At 45.5% G+C, this 18,542-nt stretch overlaps 2 protein-coding genes across 2 annotated transcripts; one reads left to right on the plus strand and one right to left on the minus strand.

The window, feature by feature from the left end:
* Nucleotides 1–80: 80 nt before the first annotated feature.
* ublcp1 (ubiquitin-like domain containing CTD phosphatase 1) lies at nt 81–4,778 on the plus strand. Its single transcript, XM_072374935.1, has 11 exons — nt 81–207; nt 536–786; nt 1,125–1,216; nt 1,483–1,568; nt 2,494–2,609; nt 2,726–2,824; nt 2,933–2,970; nt 3,195–3,293; nt 3,390–3,506; nt 3,582–3,709; nt 3,841–4,778. The coding sequence occupies exons 2-11, from the start codon at nt 633–635 to the stop codon at nt 3,866–3,868; spliced, it is 957 nt and encodes a 318-aa protein (XP_072231036.1). The 5' UTR covers nt 81–207; nt 536–632; the 3' UTR covers nt 3,869–4,778.
* A 211-nt stretch (nt 4,779–4,989) lies between these two features.
* Nucleotides 4,990–10,545, minus strand: il12bb (interleukin 12B, b). Its single transcript, XM_072374771.1, has 9 exons — nt 10,501–10,545; nt 9,400–9,493; nt 9,212–9,313; nt 8,865–9,047; nt 6,032–6,137; nt 5,758–5,927; nt 5,505–5,665; nt 5,309–5,427; nt 4,990–5,211 (listed from the first exon to the last, which is right to left on the minus strand). The coding sequence occupies exons 2-9, from the start codon at nt 9,491–9,493 to the stop codon at nt 5,184–5,186; spliced, it is 963 nt and encodes a 320-aa protein (XP_072230872.1). The 5' UTR covers nt 10,501–10,545; the 3' UTR covers nt 4,990–5,183.
* Between the last annotated feature and the right edge of the window lie 7,997 nt (nt 10,546–18,542).

An 18,542-nucleotide genomic window follows, 5' to 3' on the forward strand; every position in this document is an offset into this window, starting at 1 on the left:
GAGAGGAGGTTCGAGGGGAGCTGTCGCTATGGCAACGAAGCTTTTTTTTTTTACGTCATTACCGGAAAGGTGCCGGACGCCAGGAAGAGCACACAGTGTGCGCCTCTCGATGAATGAAGCTCGACCGCAAACCTCATTCATTCATTCGCTGTTTGCCCTAAAATTGACAGTTTTTGTCCGGCATTGCGCGTGAGCTCACTCTGACCGGTAAGAGTACCCACACTGTTGAGTTTGGTCGGCTGATGTTTGCTAGTTAGCTAGGTGTCTGCCGTGTTTACATTGTGGCTAATCCGTGTTAGCCATCCCATGCTAAAAATAGTCAAGGACAATCAAACTGTCTTCTCGGGTTAGGTGGTATTTGCCCATCGTGTCTTAAATGACTCAGCTGAGACTGTGCACACTTAGCAATCGTGACGTTGTGTTTTGCTGTGTGCGTGCGCCATTTTCTGCTCTTGTGCCTTAAAACTGCGCCAAATTACAGTGTGGCACCCTGGCACCTCTCCTCTGACTTTGCCTCTTCTGCTCTCCTTGCAAGTTGCGCGTGTGCATGGTTGTCGCCGTTGGCTGGAAATATTGGCGTGACGGTGCTGTGCACAAAGGTCTGTGCGCGTGCACACCCAACTTCGTGAGCCATGTCGGTATCGGTGATCATAAAGTGGGGAGGACAGGAGTACTCCATCAGCTCCCTGTCTGAGGAGGACACTGTGATGGACCTGAAACAGTCCATCAAGACCTTGACTGGGGTGCTGCCAGAGAGACAGAAGCTACTGGGACTTAAGGTCAAAGGTGAGCAGGTGCCACACATGACGTCATTTCCTGACCAAGTCTGTAAACAATGAGAAACACAAGTACAAGACAGCAGGACTTTCTTTGCATTCCTGGTCCCTATGTGTAAGAAATCCATCCCATTTGAAACGTATGCTCTGATAAATAATAATAAATAATCTACATTCATGATCAGCAGATGTTTTGTACCCATAAATAGAAACCTCTCCATTTCTCAGTCTGTTACGTGCTTGGTGTCAGTTCCCAGTCAGAAAATGAACACGTTGTTTTACTTGAACGGACATACGCTGTGTTTTAGCTTCCCTGCTGTTCCCTGTCTGTTTCGTTCCCGCCTGCAGGTAAACCTGCAGAGGATGAGGTGAAGCTGGGCTCCCTGAAGCTGAAGCCTAACACCAAAATCATGATGATGGGCACCCGAGAGGAGAGCCTGGTAGGTGTCGGGACGATAGGGGAGAATTGGAAGAAGGGATTACAATAATAGCTTTACTGATTGTGGCTATCTCAGCTTTATCTAACGTGATTTAGCTTGTTTGTCAAATAGTGAGCCACGAAACCCGTTTTGTTGTTATTTTAGACTTTTGGTCACCTGTTTCTACCAGCCGCTCAGTAATCTGTCTGTACGGGGATCCTCCTCCCAGCTGGTGGCTCGCTTGATTCAAACAAGCTTGATCTGTGCATGTATTTTGTTTTGTGAAGGAAGAGGTTTTAGCCCCTCCTCCAGAGAATGATGACGTCGTCAACGATTTCGACATTGAGGAGGAGGTCATTGAAGTGGAGAACAGGTAAGATAAGCTTTAGCCGTAGAGGATTGGTAGAATTTAAAGGGGAACTCCGGTATTTTTAAACCTTAGACCTTATTTCTGGCATGAAATATGTTCATTTACTCACAGAGAACAGCCCGCCGCTGTAAGAACGTCCATCTTACTCAAAGTCATCGTTCACATCGTCAAAATCTGATAAATATCCTGCCATGTTGCACAAAACTATCAGCAGCAAACTCTGCGTGAAGTTAGCCGACTGTCACAGAGCACGGAGTGAATAAACTGTGCTGCAGGGGGCCGTGTGGATGAAGTGGTCCCAGTAGAGTGCCTGTGTAGAAATCCCTCCGTTAGCTCTCCTATAGCTGCAAGTAGCCACATAACAGCACCTATGAGCTAACAGAGCTATGAGCTAACAGCAGCTATGAGCTAACAGCAGCTATGAGCTAATAGAGCTATGAGCTAACAGCAGCTATGACCTAACAGAGCTATGAGCTAACAGCAGCTATGAGCTAATAGAGCTATGAGCTAACAGCAGCTATGAGCTAACAGAGCTATGAGCTAACAGCAGCTATGAGCTAACAGCAGCTATGAGCTAACAGAGCTATGAGCTAATAGAGCTATGAGCTAACAGAGCTATGAGCTAACAGCAGCTATGAGCTAACAGCAGCTATGAGCTAACAGAGCTATGAGCTAATAGAGCTATGAGCTAACAGAGCTATGAGCTAACAGAGCTATGAGCTAACAGAGCTATAGCACACGTTCATTCATTCATTCTTCTTAAAGTATTGGTGAAATAAAGACAGATAATGCCTTATTTAGAGGCTGCATCCTCTAAGCCCCGTTCACTCCGTTATATGGATTAAAAACACCAGAGTTCCCCTTTAAGAGAGGATGCCAGAAGATGCTTGTGTGCGATTGAGAAACAAGTGTTTCTGTGTGTCTTTAGAGAAGAGAACTTGGCTAAAATAGCTCGCAGAGTGAAAGACTACAAGGTGGAGGAACTGAACCCCCCGAGAGAAGGCAAGAGGCTCCTGGTGCTAGATGTGGACTACACGCTGTTTGGTGAGCTGTCCTGAGGCGTTGTTGCTGTGGTTTTACGTCAGTGTCTGTGAACATCTGCTCATCTGCTGCCGCTCTAATGCTGAACACTCTGAGCCGGTGCTGTGTTTGTGTTTTAGATCACAAGTCATGTGCAGAGACGGGTCAGGAGCTGATGAGACCGTACCTCCACGAGTTTCTCACCTCAGCCTATGAGGACTATGATATTGTCATTTGGTGTACGTACTTCTTCTTCTTCTTCTTGTTTAAGGAGCTATAGATCTGGACACAGACTGTGTTTCCTCTGCTATGATTTATCAATGTGTGCAAATATTTTCTCTCTTTAGCTGCTACAAGTATGAAGTGGATTGATGCCAAAATGAAAGCAAGTATTCTACTGAATCTTCTCTTTCTTAAAAGTGTAACTTTTTACTGTGTTTGCCCAGAAAAGTAGGACCAAAAACTCAAAAACTGGACTTTTTCTCTTTAGTGCGGTACCATATTTCTGTCAACAGGTGGCAGCGTTGATCAATTTAACCTGCCGCGTTTAGTCAAAGATCTCTGCTTGTGTGTGTGTGCGTGCACGTGTGTGTGTGCACGTGTGCGTAGGAGCTGGGAGTGACAGATAACCCGAACTACAAGATCACGTTCATGTTGGACAGTGCAGCCATGATCACGGTGCACACCCCTAAAAGAGGGGTCGTGGAGGTTGGTACATCTCCTTCGTTGCCGTGGTTACACACATCACTGCTGTAAACATCTCATTTATGTTGCCGCGGGTTCCCTGTGTTTGATGGCGTCCAGGTGAAGCCTTTAGGTGTGATATGGGGGAAGTACGGGGAGTATTACAACAGGAAGAACACCATCATGTTTGACGATATTGGGCGAAACTTCCTAATGAACCCTCAGAATGGACTGAAGGTAGGCTGCCCTTCCTCTGACCCTCATCATCACTGCCGCCCACACATTTAGCTGAAACTTGCTTTGTGTGGACAGATCCGGCCCTTCATGAAGGCCCATCTCAACAGGGAGAAGGACAGGGAGCTCTACAAACTCGCCCAATACCTCAGAGAAATCGCCAAGCTTGACGACTTCGGCGGACTCAACCACAAACACTGGGAGAGGTAGGCAAGCCTGTGCTGAATGAACGCTTAATCCTGCAGGAAAGCAGCTAAAGGCACCGCCACAGTCCGTGTAGATGCTCCGGAGCATGGAAGGATGCCCTGAATGTGTGCGTCTGTGTGTGTTTGCACAGGTACCTTTCTAAGAGGCAGCACCACTGAGGAGGGGGAGGAGCTTCTTCTGGGCACAACCTTCCCATCCTCCGGTTCTCACACACTTACACACCTCTGTCTGTTACGAGTCCGTCTGTCCACTCTTTAATAACCCTGCAGCTGGAAAAACCCACTCTGGGTCGCATGTTCTCTGCCTAGTTTTGAAAACCTTCCCAGATATTCTTTGCAAACGGCCTCAGAGCGAGTGCACGGCGGGCGGAAAGGACTTCAACACCTGGACAGGGAAGTCGATTATTGGTCTCTGAGAGGTAAACACAACCCGGTCAACACGTTCCAAGCTGAATATCCTGGATCTGCGTCCCCTGAGCGCCGAACAGATTTCTGAAAGCGTTTTAGTATGCAATGATCCTCAAAACTGCTGTGGGATTTAAAAAGGTTTACAGCTCAGATACCTGCACCAAACGGCTCGCTGTGGTGCATGTTTCCGTCCTTTAATGCACACAGGCCTGTGGGTGGAGAGATGGTCCGGTTTCCATGACTGGACGGGTGTTTGAGACGTTTCTTTGGATTGTTCAGTGGACAAAAAAACCAAACAAGGGTCCTTTATTTTCCTTTTTTATACACAGCTGAGTAACTTTTAATGAACTGTGGGTAAATCCGGTTTTCTCTGACTGAGGAATGAAGGGGATTCCCAGAAATAGAACAAAACATAGTATGTTTTTGTTTGTTTGTATGGTTTTTTTTCTAATTGTAGCCTCTGACGTCTGTCTGAACTAAATGTTAGCATTGATCTTAAGTTATGGATGAAGAAGGGGGGGCTTGGGAGCAGTTTTTGGGCTTCTTCGGTGTAAGCTCCTTCTCACTTCTTGAGATAAACTCTTGATCTGCCTTTTTGGGTTTCCACATCACTCCCCTGACATCCTGGCTGTAAATATGACAATAAAACTTTTTTTTTTGTACCTAATCATTGCTCCTTGGTGTCATTTAAAATTAATCATCTTTTAAAGCTCTCCTGACAGTGAATTACCGGGATCTGAAAGACATTTTAAGGGTTTCTCATACCGACGAGTGCAGAAAAATTAAGAAGTTAATCAATTTTATTATGAATTCAGCAAAAAACAATAACTTGAGCAACATTTCTTGAATTAAAAATGCAACATGGAGGAAATGATTAATTTAAAAGTGTTTAAACGATGCGCTACAGTTCCATAAGGGTAACCTAAATGAATGATGAATAAATACTGTACATGTATGCGTCCACTTCACTTAAAACAAACAAAAAAAAGCCTTAAAATACGGAAGAAGATTTTCTTTCCAGCTGCGTTTTCCTCTTTCTGCCGTGGCTGCAGCGCAGAGACGGACTTTAGCACATCACATGGTGTTTATTCACTCTGGAGAAAAGACGGTGGGAATAAAACAGCTCAGAAAGGGGGTGAAACCACATGGAAAATGACGTCACGCTTTAATAAGAAGCCGTGGTTCACTTACACGCACTGACTCCAGTCGCTCCAGGGGCCCATGGTGTGTTTGTCCTGGCTCCGCACGCAGAAAACATACTTCTTGGTCCGGATATTGACCTCGTACTTGGTCTCATCCGTGGTGCTGTTCTGCTCGAAAGACAGTGCGACGCGTTAAAGACGCATTAAACCGCAGGTGAACGCGTAATTCGGGCCTGGCTTCTTACTGCTATGAGCTCTTCGCTGTTGCAGGAGTGGCCGCTGGGGACGGTCTTGACCTGGAAGTGGAGTCCAAAGAAGGTGCAGGGCTTCTCCCAGGAGTCGGGGTAGTCCCAGCTGAACACCTTCCCATTACTGACGCGCAGGTTTTGGAGCACCGCTGGCCTCACTAGATGTTGCACGGAGGGAATGAGAGGAATGAGGTGGTGGAAAGGTTTAAGTGCACTCAAATAAAAGTGGGATTTACATAAAATGACGTACCGATCTCTCTGAGGTAGAAAGACTTTGTGTAGGCCTCCAGTCGGGAGTAGCTGTGCATGTGGACGGTCAGTGTGATGCGGTGCTGCTCCTCTTTGTACGGGCAGTTCACATAGAGGCAGTGAACCCCTGATCCATCCGCGTCCACCACACAGGGAATCTCATCCGTTGAGCTGGATTCAATGCAAAATGGTTGGTGAAAAACTGCAGAATGGGACATTATCCTTCACTTACAGTGATGCCTTCACTGTACTGAACATTTCACCGGAAATCTCACCGTTCTGCCTTCACCAGGAGCACAGCGGCGTGGGATCTGAACTGTGTTCTTGTCCAGGTGCAGTGAAAGGAGCCTTTGTAGTTTGGTGCCGAGCAGTGGATGTGACCTGGAACATGGACAGAGTCACTTCCTTTTCCTTTCGTTTTCTAAATGTCAAACATTTATGGGTTTCACCACTCTGTTACCAAAGCTTCCATCATTTCGCCATGAATACATGTGAAGAGAAAGCTTACAGGAAGTTCGATGCTCTGTTTTGAGAACCAGTTAAGGCTGCCCAGTTATAAAAAACCTCTTCTCTAATCATTTTACTGTCAAAAGTCAACTTTTTAATGATTTTGATGAGTTTGGGATGCACAAGCAGTCAAATTAAGACATTTCTTATGCTTTCTTCTTGTTTAAAGCTCTTTCTGGGGTTCAAACCAGAGCTAAGAGGTGCCTTTAAAAGAAAAAAGTTCAGGTTTTTCTGTACATGGGCAGTAAAAAGTATAAAAATGTATTCACACTGACTAAAAAAGATCACATTATTATCACCACTTGTCCATTAAACTTTTTAATTATCCTTTCTTTAAATGAAATCTGAGTTTAGAGAATAGATATGAACCAAAAGACATATGATATATATATTTCTGTCTCTGTTTGGGATGCACAAGCAGTCAAATTAAGACATTTCTTATGCTTTCTTCTTGTTTAAAGCTCTTTCTGGGGTTCAAACCAGAGCTAAGTTCAGGTTTTTCTGTACATGGGCAGTAAAAAGTATAAAAATGGCATAAAAATGTGTTCACACTGACTAAAAAAGATCAAATGGTGATTAAACTGACATGAGGTTCTTTTTTCTTAATTATCCAATTCTTTAAATGAAATCTGAGTTTTTTACATAAACACAAGAATAGATATGAACCAAAAGACATATGATATATGACAATGCAAAGAATCTTTGGGTGTGTATGGGTTTCACCACTCTGTTACCAAGCTTCCATCATTTGGCCATGAATACATGTGAAGAGAAAGCTTACAGGAAGTTCGATGCTCTGTTTTGAGAACCAGTTAAGGCTGCCCAGTTATAAAAAACCTCTTCTCTAATCATTTTACTGTCAAAAGTAAACTTTTTAATGATTTTGATGAGTTTGGGATGCACAAGCAGTCAAATTAAGACATTTCTTATGCTTTCTTCTTGTTTAAAGAGCTTTCTGGGGTTCAAACCAGAGCTAAGTTCAGGTTTTTCTGTACATGGGCAGTAAAAAGCATAAAAATGGCATAAAAATGTATTCACACTGACTAAAAAACATCACATTATTATCACCACTTGTCCATTAAACTTTTTAATTATCCTTTCTTTAAATGAAATCTGAGTTTTATAAGTACACACAAGAATAGATATGAACCAAAAGACATATGATATATATATTTCTGTCTCTGTTTGGGATGCACAAGCAGTCAAATTAAGACATTTCTTATGCTTTCTTCTTGTTTAAAGCTCTTTCTGGGGTTCAAACCAGAGCTAAGTTCAGGTTTTTCTGTACATGGGGAGTAAAAAGCTTTCACAAAGCATAAAAATGTATTCACACTGACTAAAAAAGATCACATTATTATCACCACTTGTCCATTAAACTGTTTAATTATCCTTTCTTTAAATGAAATCTGAGTTTAGAGAATAGATATGAACCAAAAGACATATGATATATATATTTCTGTCTCTGTTTGGGATGTACAAGCAGTCAAATTAAGACATTTCTTATGCTTTCTTCTTGTTTAAAGAGCTTTCTGGGGTTCAAACCAGAGCTAAGTTCAGGTTTTTCTGTACATGGGCAGTAAAAAGTATAAAAATGGCATAAAAATGTATTCACACTGACTAAAAAAGATCACATTATTATCACCACTTGTCCATTAAACTTTTTAATTATCCTTTCTTTAAATGAAATCTGAGTTTAGAGAATAGATATGAACCAAAAGACATATGATATATATATTTCTGTCTCTGTTTGGGATGCACAAGCAGTCAAATTAAGACATTTCTTATGCTTTCTTCTTGTTTAAAGCTCTTTCTGGGGTTCAAACCTGAGCTAAGAGGTGCCTTTAAAAGAAAAAAGTTCAGGTTTTTCTGTACATGGGCAGTAAAAAGTATAAAAATGGCATAAAAATTTATTCACATTGACTAAAAAAGATCACATTATTATCACCACTTGTCCATTAAACTTTTTAATTATCCTTTCTTTAAATGAAATCTGAGTTTAGAGAATAGATATGAACCAAAAGACATATGATATATATATTTCTGTCTCTGTTTGGGATGCACAAGCAGTCAAATTAAGACATTTCTTATGCTTTCTTCTTGTTTAAAGCTCTTTCTGGGGTTCAAACCAGAGCTAAGAGGTGCCTTTAAAAGAAAAAAGTTCAGGTTTTTCTGTACATGGGCAGTAAAAAGTATAAAAATGGCATAAAAATGTATTCACATTGACTAAAAAAGATCAAATGGTGATTAAACTGACATGAGGTTCTTTTTTCTTAATTATCCAATTCTTTAAATGAAATCTGAGTTTTATAAGTACACACAAGAATAGATATGAACCAAAAGACATATGATATATGACAATGCAAAGAATCTTTGGGTGTGTATGGGTTTCGCCACTCTGTTACCAAGCTTCCATCATTTGGCCATGAATACATGTGAAGAGAAAGCTTACAGGAAGTTCGATGCTCTGTTTTGAGAACCAGTTAAGGCTGCCCAGTTATAAAAAACCTCTTCTCTAATCATTTTACTGTCATCAGGGCCGATAAATACTTTGTTCTTCTTCCTTTTTCTATGCGGTTGTCACTTCCATGTCTCTTAGCTCACCTTCTTCGGGGGATTTCTCCTCCAGTATGACGGTCCTGTTATCTGGATCTAGCTGGACCAGGATGGTGGTGTGGTTCAGGTATTCTCCGTTTGAGCTGAGGTGGCAGCTGTAGTTTCCTCCGTTCATTTCTCTCACCAGAGCCTTGACTTGGTTTCCCTGCAGAGCTGGTGTGAGCTCCTTACCTGTGCCAGGGACAGCGTTGCAGTGATGTCGGTGATTCAAAAATGTAAAGAATCTGAACCATCAGACTGTTTCACATCATATTAAACAGATTTATCTTGTATTTTACCGCAAAACACTCAGCATATTGGCACATTTACAAGTAAATTGCTGATGGCTGCATTACCGTTTTTCTTCCAAAGCACAGATTTGCTCTGATAAGCTTCTCCACAGGTCAGAGGAACTTCCGCCATGGTACCCTGAATGTAAGGCACCCTCAGGACCACAACTGCAGAAATCACAGATAAGATCTGAGAGCTGAAAGGGGAGGATGGTCAAAGCATGTCCAGAGAAGAAGAAGAAGAAGGAACTAACCATTATCCATTAGAGTCTCGAGGTTATCCAGGGGACTGTCAGTGGTGGCAGAGCAAAGGCCGGCCCAGAGGAGCGTAAGGAACAACAGGTGCATCTGCCAGGGACCACAAAGAGTGCAGCTACGGTCAGATAATTGTTTCTGGCTTGAGATGATTCAGTTCATCCAATGCAAAGAATCACCAATTCCCTTCAGAGTGTGTTTGGTGACAGATTTCTGTCTCTGTTTGGGATGCACAAGCAGTCTAATTAAGACATTTCTTATGCTTTCTTCTTGTTTAAAGAGCTTTCTGGGGTTCAAACCAGAGCTAAGTTCAGGTTTTTCTGTACATGGGCAGTAAAAAGTATAAAAATGGCATAAAAATGTATTCACACTGACTAAAAAACATCACATTATTATCACCACTTGACAGATTAACAGAGACAGACTCTGTTTGTGATGCACAAGCAGTCAAATTAAGACATTTCTTATGCTTTCTTCTTGTTTAAAGAGCTTTCTGGGGTTCAAACCAGAGCTAAGAGGTGCCTTTAAAAGAAAAAAGTTCAGGTTTTTCTGTACATGGGCAGTAAAAAGTATAAAAATGGCATAAAAATGTATTCACACTGACTAAAAAAGATCAAATGGTGATTAAACTGACACAAGGTTCTTTTTTCTTAATTATCCAATTCTTTAAATGAAATCTGAGTTTTTTACATAAACACAAGAATAGATATGAACCAAAAGACATATGATATATATATTTCTGTCTCTGTTTGGGATGCACAAGCAGTCAAATTAAGACATTTCTTATGCTTTCTTCTTGTTTAAAGATCTTTCTGGGGTTCAAACCAGAGCTAAGAGGTGCCTTTAAAAGAAAAAAGTTCAGGTTTTTCTGTACATGGGCAGTAAGAAGCTTTCACAAAGCATAAAAATGTGTTCACACTGAATAAAAAAGATCACATTATTATCACCACTTGGTGATTAAACTGACATGAGGTTCTTTTTTCTTAATTATCCAATTCTTTAAATGAAATCTGAGTTTTATACATAAACACAAGAATAGATATGAACCAAAAGACAAGCAGAGAAGTTAAAATAATGAGACAAAGCCTTGAGAATCTCACCTTGATTCGATCCAAAGCGTTCACACCTGAAAGCTGCCCTGGTTTCAGAGGTGCTGGTTGGGTATGTGTTGCCTGTCTGAACTCTGCCTTCAGCTGCAGTATTTATGTAGGACAGAAGCAGAAGAGTGAAAAAACCCCACTGTGACAAGGCACTACGTAATGTGAGCGTGTGCCTGAGCTCAGGACTGGTCTGAGGGATTTTACCTGGAAGGACAGTGAGATAAGAGCCCCTCTATCAGCTGGAATGAACCATGAATCACAGGAATAAATCATAAAGAAATCCTCAACAGTTATGTTTGATCATCAGTTCGGCTCAAAGAGTCACGTGGAAGATGACAAGTGTTTACAAAAGAAGAACAATTCCTATTGTGCTGCTGTGGGTTTCATTTGGAGCGTCACTGCGAAGCCTCAAAGACTCATTGGAGGAAGTAAAGAAAAGCAAGAGACAGAAACTTCTGTGGAAGGGAACTGGTGAGGCTGGAGAGTTTGCACATGACGACTGGGGAGCATATCTGTGCTAAACGGTGAAAAGGTACCCTGGAAAAGGATCGTGGAAATTCTCAGGAACAGGAAAGCATCTGACACAGAAAGCAAAGGGTTAAATAAAAGCTCAACAGAGGGTTGATTAAAACAAACTGGACTGATTAATGGGGGTTTTTTAAGCCTCCACTATAACCACTAACATTTAACAATGCAGGTATTTCTGAAATGAGGCTATTTCCTGTAACTCTGCAGCTATAAAAAAAGGAAACAAATGACTCTTGCTCGGTGTATTCTGTGTTAGGATCAAATGGACTCTGAGGGGAGGTTTTCTCTCTGAACATGAAGCTCTGAAAAGAAACGCCAGGTTTGCTCAGCTCATTTCCCCGAAACTGTGCAGGAAAAACGCCGGATACTCACCTGTGAGCTCATCAAAAGGAACTATTTCGTACCTTTTAGGTGAAAACAAACCATATCAACACGCTGGAACTGATCTTCTGAAGGCATTTCTCCTAAAAGCCACCATTTTGTTTCGTTTTTTTCTGAATCTATTATGCAAAACACAGGTTTTCATTCACTTTCCATCCTCTGAATGGTGTGATATTTCACTTTTACGGCTACATTAACGCCCCGTTTCCTCCGATATCTCTGATCTATCATTGTTTATTTCAACAGTGTTCATCCACTAACTTATTATGGATCTCAGTAACCACACATCGGGTAATAAAGTCTCTTTTATTGTTCATTTTCTTGTCTTTTCAATTTCAATTCAATTCAATTTTATTTATAAAGCGCCAGATTACAACAATTGTCATCTCAAGTCCAATTCAAGCCAATTGGAATTCAATTCATTGTAATTATAATCCAATTAATTCATATGGAGCCAATTAAAAAAATTAATATCCTAGCTAAGGAAACCAACAGATTGCACCGATTTTGTGAGAAATATTATGCAAAAACTGCCACAAATGTTCATAAAAGCTCATAGAAAAGCTCAATCTGCATCTACAAATCTTGCAGCATTATTTCAGAATAATATTGATCGATGTGTGAAGACTTTGGAGAGTTTCATCAATCTGGAGACGTCTCTATGGAGGCACCCGGAGGCCCTGGGGCAGCACCGCATTAATTCTGTCGCTGCATGGGCTCAGGAACTCTTCCAGAAGTCATGGTCTGTGAACACAGCTCACCGTGCCAGCCACAAATGCAGGTTAAAGCTCGGCCATGCAGAGAAGCAGCCATATGTGAAATGCTGCCTTCTCTTGACCAAAGCTCATTTAAAATGGACCGAGACAAAGACAAGGGGGCTAAAGAGGAGAGGGACCAACCTCTGATGGTGTGGGGGTACAGGAGCTGGCAGCTTACACATCTGGAAAGGCTCCATGAAGGGACACGACTAAAAAAAGCTCGGGATATTCTGCTTTCAGGTGAAATTTCAGATAGAAACGCATTACAACCTTTACAGGTGACCTTAATGTGACCTTCTGAGACTTTTGAATGTCCAAATGTTCAATGTTTCAGAGCTTTTTACACAACTTTCTGTTCTCTAACAAGGAGAAACAGGTGGAGCACATTTAAGGGAGGTGAGAGGCCCCCAAGTGTCACGTCACCATTGGAAACCGTTGACCACAGCAGGTGTCATCGTCCTGCATGGGTCAGGGAGCTTTTAGGCTGGACCGGTGGGACTCAGCGCTGTTCTCTGATGGAAGAGCTGCTCTACACCTTTGGTACAGTGACAAGCTCATCCTACCTGAGTAACATCACTGATCCAGTCACTGCATGAAGAACACGGGCCTAATTTCACCTTCATGGACCTCAATGCTCCAGCTCCTTCAAGCTCACATCCTTCAGGGACGGCTGCTGGAGGCTGGGGTGCCTCAGATGGAATAGATCTCCCCCAGAAAGCCTACAGGATCAGCTGGGTCTCCGTGTAGAGGCTCCTAACTCTGTACCCCAGAAGAGGGCCGGCCTTCAGGAGGAGGCTCCTAACTCTGTACCCCAGAAGAGGGCCGGCCTTCAGGAGGAGGCTCCTAACTCTGTACCCCAGAAGAGGGCCGGCCTTCAGGAGGAGGCTCCTAACTCTGTACCCCAGAAGAGGGCCGGCCTTCAGGAGGAGGCTCCTAACTCTGTACCCCAGAAGAGGGCCGGCCTTCAGGGGGAGGCTCCTAACTCTGTACCCCAGAAGAGGGCCGGCCTTCAGGGGGAGGCTCCTAACTCTGTACCCCAGAAGAGGGCCGGCCTTCAGGAGGAGGCTCCTAACTCTGTACCCCAGAAGAGGGCCGGCCTTCAGGAGGAGGCTCCTAACTCTGTACCCCAGAAGAGGGCCGGCCTTCAGGAGGAGGCTCCTAACTCTGTACCCCAGAAGAGGGCCGGCCTTCAGGGGGAGGCTCCTAACTCTGTACCCCAGAAGAGGGCCGGCCTTCAGGAGGAGGCTCCTAACTCTGTACCCCAGAAGAGGGCCGGCCTTCAGGAGGAGGCTCCTAACTCTGTACCCCAGAAGAGGGCCGGCCTTCAGGAGGAGGCTCCTAACTCTGTACCCCAGAAGAGGGCCGGCCTTCAGGGGGAGGCTCCTAACTCTGTACCCCAGAAGAGGGCCGGCCTTCAGGAGGAGGCTCCTAACTCTGTACCCCAGAAGAGGGCCGGCCTTCAGGAGGAGGCTCCTAACTCTGTACCCCAGAAGAGGGCCGGCCTTCAGGGGGAGGCTCCTAACTCTGTACCCCAGAAGAGGGCCGGCCTTCAGGAGGAGGTTCCTAACTCTGTACCCCAGAGGAGGGCCGGCCTTCAGGAGGAGGCTCCTAACTCTGTACCCCAGAAGAGGGCCGGCCTTCAGGAGGAGGCTCCTAACTCTGTACCCCAGAAGAGGGCCGGCCTTCAGGAGGAGGCTCCTAACTCTGTACCCCAGAGGAGGGCCGGCCTTCAGGAGGAGGCTCCTAACTCTGTACCCCAGAAGAGGGCCGGCCTTCAGGAGGAGGCTCCTAACTCTGTACCCCAGAAGAGGGCCGGCCTTCAGGAGGAGGCTCCTAACTCTGTACCCCAGAAGCTCAATGACCTGAGGGCCGGCCTTCAGGAGGAGGCTCCTAACTCTGTACCCCAGAAAAGGGCCGGCCTTCAGGGGGAGGCTCCTAACTCTGTACCCCAGAAGAGGGCCGGCCTTCAGGGGGAGGCTCCTAACTCTGTACCCCAGAAGAGGGCCGGCCTTCAGGGGGAGGCTCCTAACTCTGTACCCCAGAAGAGGGCCGGCCTTCAGGAGGAGGCTCCTAACTCTGTACCCCAGAAGAGGGCTGGCCTTCAGGAGGAGGCTCCTAACTCTGTACCCCAGAAGAGGGCCTGCCTTCAGGAGGAGGCTCCTAACTCTGTACCCCAGAAGAGGGCCGGCCTTCAGGAGGAGGCTCCTAACTCTGTACCCCAGAAGAGGGCCGGCCTTCAGGAGGAGGCTCCTAACTCTGTACCCCAGAAGCTCAATGACCCGAGGGCCGGCCTTCAGGAGGAGGCTCCTAACTCTGTACCCCAGAAGAGGGCCTGCCTTCAGGAGGAGGCTCCTAACTCTGTACCCCAGAAGAGGGCCGGCCTTCAGGAGGAGGCTCCTAACTCTGTTCCCCAGAAGAGGGCCGGCCTTCAGGAGGAGGCTCCTAACTCTGTACCCCAGAAGAGGGCCGGCCTTCAGGGGGAGGCTCCTAACTCTGTACCCCAGAAGAGGGCCGGCCTTCAGGAGGAGGCTCCTAACTCTGTACCCCAGAAGAGGGCCGGCCTTCAGGAGGAGGCTCCTAACTCTGTACCCCAGAAGAGGGCCGGCCTTCAGGGGGAGGCTCCTAACTCTGTACCCCAGAAGAGGGTCGGCCTTCAGGGGGAGGCTCCTAACTCTGTACCCCAGAAGCTCAATGACCTGAGGGCCGGCCTTCAGGAGGAGGCTCCTAACTCTGTACCCCAGAAGAGGGCCGGCCTTCAGGGGGAGGCTCCTAACTCTGTACCCCAGAAGAGGGCCGGCCTTCAGGAGGAGGCTCCTAACTCTGTACCCCAGAAGAGGGCCGGCCTTCAGGAGGAGGCTCCTAACTCTGTACCCCAGAAGAGGGCCGGCCTTCAGGAGGAGGCTCCTAACTCTGTACCCCAGAAGAGGGCCGGCCTTCAGGAGGAGGCTCCTAACTCTGTACCCCAGAAGGGGGCCGGCCTTCAGGAGGAGGCTCCTAACTCTGTACCCCAGAAGAGGGCCGGCCTTCAGGAGGAGGCTCCTAACTCTGTACCCCAGAAGAGGGCCGGCCTTCAGGGGGAGGCTCCTAACTCTGTACCCCAGAAGAGGGCCGGCCTTCAGGAGGAGGCTCCTAACTCTGTACCCCAGAAGAGGGCCGGCCTTCAGGGGGAGGCTCCTAACTCTGTACCCCAGAAGAGGGCCGGCCTTCAGGAGGAGGCTCCTAACTCTGTACCCCAGAAGAGGGCCGGCCTTCAGGGGGAGGCTGGAGGAACTGATGCCCAGGAGCACATAGAGTTACTCAGAGGCTGGAACTTCTTGTTGTGGTGAGCCCACCACACTGTTGGCTTTTGTTTAAAGAAACTGTTTGAGGTGAGGAAATCACCAGTGCATGCTTCTTCTTAAACGCCCTACTTTCAGGATATAATATGACTGTAGCGTGAACTTTGTACATTTTACATAAATTTCACCCGATGCTCCCATCCAGCCTTTTATTTTAGGGAAAGCCTTGCATAGTTCAGCAATTCAGCCCCGCGGAAAACATTTGAAGCATCATCAAACTCAAAATACAACAAAAAAAACGACTCCGAGGCGTTGAACAGCTTATTATCCTGTAATCAAACAACAACTGGATACCTGCCCCCCCCAAAGGCCCAGCAGCTGGTCCAGACTGCCGTTAACACAGGACGGGATGCTACACAATTGTTTTCTGCCCGTTTTACACATCTTTTCTTCTCTTTTTTAAACCGAGGTTGTAGTTTTCGTGCTAAATGTTGCGATCTGACTGCAAACCACAGGTTGCTTCGTGCTAAAGTCGTGTAGCTACTGACAAAGAAGCAGATCTGAGTTCTGATGAGAACTAACAGGAGAGATCATGTTTCTCCAGTTTTAGCTTCTGTTCATTGGCTCCCTGTTAAATTCAGAATAGAATTTAAGATTCTTCTTCTCACATATAAAGCTCTTAATGAGCGAGCTCCATCACATCTTAAAGATCTCATTGAAAGATATTTTCCTAACAGAGCACTTTGCTCCCAAACTGCAGGTTTACTTGTTGTTCCCAGAGTTTCTAAAAGTAGAATGGGAGGCAGAGCCTTCAGTTATCAGGCCCCTAAAAGCAGAATGGGAGGCAGAGCCTTCAGTTATCAGGCCCCTAAAAGCAGAATGGGAGGCAGAGCCTTCAGTTATCAGGCCCCTAAAAGCAGAACGGGAGGCAGAGCCTTCAGTTATCAGGCCCCTAAAAGCAGAACGGGAGACAGAGCCTTCAGTTATCAGGCCCCTAAAAGCAGAATGGGAGGCAGAGCCTTCAGTTATCAGGCCCCTAAAAGCAGAATGGGAGGCAGAGCCTTCAGTTATCAGGCCCCTAAAAGCAGAATGGGAGGCAGAGCCTTCAGTTATCAGGCCCCTAAAAGTAGAATGGGAGGCAGAGCCTTCAGTTATCAGGCCCCTAAAAGCAGAATGGGAGGCAGAGCCTTCAGTTATCAGGCCCCTAAAAGTAGAATGGGAGGCAGAGCCTTCAGTTATCAGGCCCCTAAAAGCAGAATGGGAGGCAGAGCCTTCAGTTATCAGGCCCCTAAAAGCAGAATGGGAGGCAGAGCCTTCAGTTATCAGGCCCCTAAAAGCAGAATGGGAGGCAGAGCCTTCAGTTATCAGGCCCCTAAAAGCAGAATGGGAGGCAGAGCCTTCAGTTATCAGGCCCCTAAAAGCAGAACGGGAGGCAGAGCCTTCAGTTATCAGGCCCCTAAAAGCAGAATGGGAGGCAGAGCCTTCAGTTATCAGGCCCCTAAAAGTAGAATGGGAGGTAGAGCCTTCAGTTATCAGGCCCCTAAAAGCAGAATGGGAGGCAGAGCCTTCAGTTATCAGGCCCCTAAAAGCAGAATGGGAGGCAGAGCCTTCAGTTATCAGGCCCTTAAAAGCAGAATGGGAGGCAGAGCCTTCAGTTATCAGGCCCCTAAAAGTAGAATGGGAGGCAGAGCCTTCAGTTATCAGGCCCCTAAAAGCAGAATGGGAGGCAGAGCCTTCAGTTATCAGGCCCCTAAAAGCAGAATGGGAGGCAGAGCCTTCAGTTATCAGGCCCCTAAAAGCAGAATGGGAGGCAGAGCCTTCAGTTATCAGGCCCCTAAAAGCAGAATGGGAGGCAGAGCCTTCAGTTATCAGGCCCCTAAAAGCAGAATGGGAGGCAGAGCCTTCAGTTATCAGGCCCCTAAAAGCAGAATGGGAGGCAGAGCCTTCAGTTATCAGGCCCCTAAAAGCAGAATGGGAGGCAGAGCCTTCAGTTATCAGGCCCCTAAAAGCAGAATGGGAGGCCGAGCCTTCAGTTATCAGGCCCCTCTCTTGTGGAATAAGCTGCCAGTAAATGTCCGGGAAGCAGACACCCTTTCCACTTTTAAGATTCGGCTTAAAACTTTCCTTTCTGATAAAGCTGATAGTTAGGGATGTCTCAGGTGAGCCTGAAACATCCCATAGTTAAGCTGCTATAGGCTTAGACTGCTGGGGGACCTCATCTGTCACACCTTTCCTCACTTTGCTCTCTTTTTCCCCCTGTTTAATTTCAAAATTGATTTTATGTACATGTGACATTATTGTGGTTATTAACTTGTGTTTCCCTGTTCCAACAGATATCCTTTGAATGGCGTTATGGTGTTTTTTTGAATTGGCTCCATATGAATTAATTGGATTATGATTACAATGAATTGAATTCCAATTGGCTTGAATTGGACTATATTACTTAAGTGCCTTGAGATGACAATTGTTGTAATCTGGCGCTTTATAAATAAAATTGAATTGAATTGAATTGAAATTGAGATCTGCATAAAGATCGACTCTGCCCTGCTCCGGGGTTTGAGCTTGAGGGAGAAATTCTGGCCACGTTTAGTCCTAAAAGCTCATTGAAACAATCAGACAGAGACCAAAGAATAGAAACAACGACCAATTTTAATTAAAAACATTCTATTTTTAATCAAAATATGCAACTGTGTTCCTGATCTCCAGCCTTTTGCCACGTGAATAAGTGGGGATTGAGTCCTGATCACATGAGCTCCCACAGACACACATTTATTCACTCATTCATACCCAAAGGCTGCGGGTTTATCACATGATTCATTTGATTGTTCAGTGAAGCAGAAAGAAGAGAAGTACTGAATCCAGCAGCAGCTTGGTCCAAACACAGCCTCCCGACTGCAACTTTTAGACTAAATAAAGGAAACACCTGCAGCCAAGCAGCCAAACCAAAGCTTCTTCGCAGCTGTTGGCTCCGGACTGAAGGATTCTTTATTCAATTCACATGTAGTTACAAAAAAATGCCAGAATAACTGATAGGATTGTTGAGTTTTCTCTTTCAGGACCCTGTAGCCTTAACCCACCCCCCCCCCCCCCCCCCCCC

The sequence above is a fragment of the Leuresthes tenuis genome, unplaced genomic scaffold, assembly GCF_036924035.1.
Source record: "Leuresthes tenuis unplaced genomic scaffold, fLeuTen1.0.hap1 SCAF_21, whole genome shotgun sequence".
Taxonomy (NCBI): Eukaryota; Metazoa; Chordata; class Actinopteri; order Atheriniformes; family Atherinopsidae; genus Leuresthes; species Leuresthes tenuis.

Coding starts and splice junctions, on each gene's coding strand:
- ublcp1 (XM_072374935.1), top strand. CDS start 633: ATGTCGGTATCGGTGATCATAAAGTGGGGAGGACAGGAGTACTCCATC. Junction 2,971..3,194: donor GGATTGATGCCAAAATGAAA/GCAAGTATTCTA, acceptor ACGTGTGCGTAG/GAGCTGGGAGTGACAGATAA. Junction 3,507..3,581: donor ACCCTCAGAATGGACTGAAG/GTAGGCTGCCCT, acceptor TTGTGTGGACAG/ATCCGGCCCTTCATGAAGGC.
- il12bb (XM_072374771.1), bottom strand. CDS start 9,493: ATGCACCTGTTGTTCCTTACGCTCCTCTGGGCCGGCCTTTGCTCTGCC. Junction 5,666..5,757: donor TTTCTACCTCAGAGAGATCG/GTACGTCATTTT, acceptor TGCAACATCTAG/TGAGGCCAGCGGTGCTCCAA. Junction 5,428..5,504: donor ACAGCGAAGAGCTCATAGCA/GTAAGAAGCCAG, acceptor TCTTTCGAGCAG/AACAGCACCACGGATGAGAC.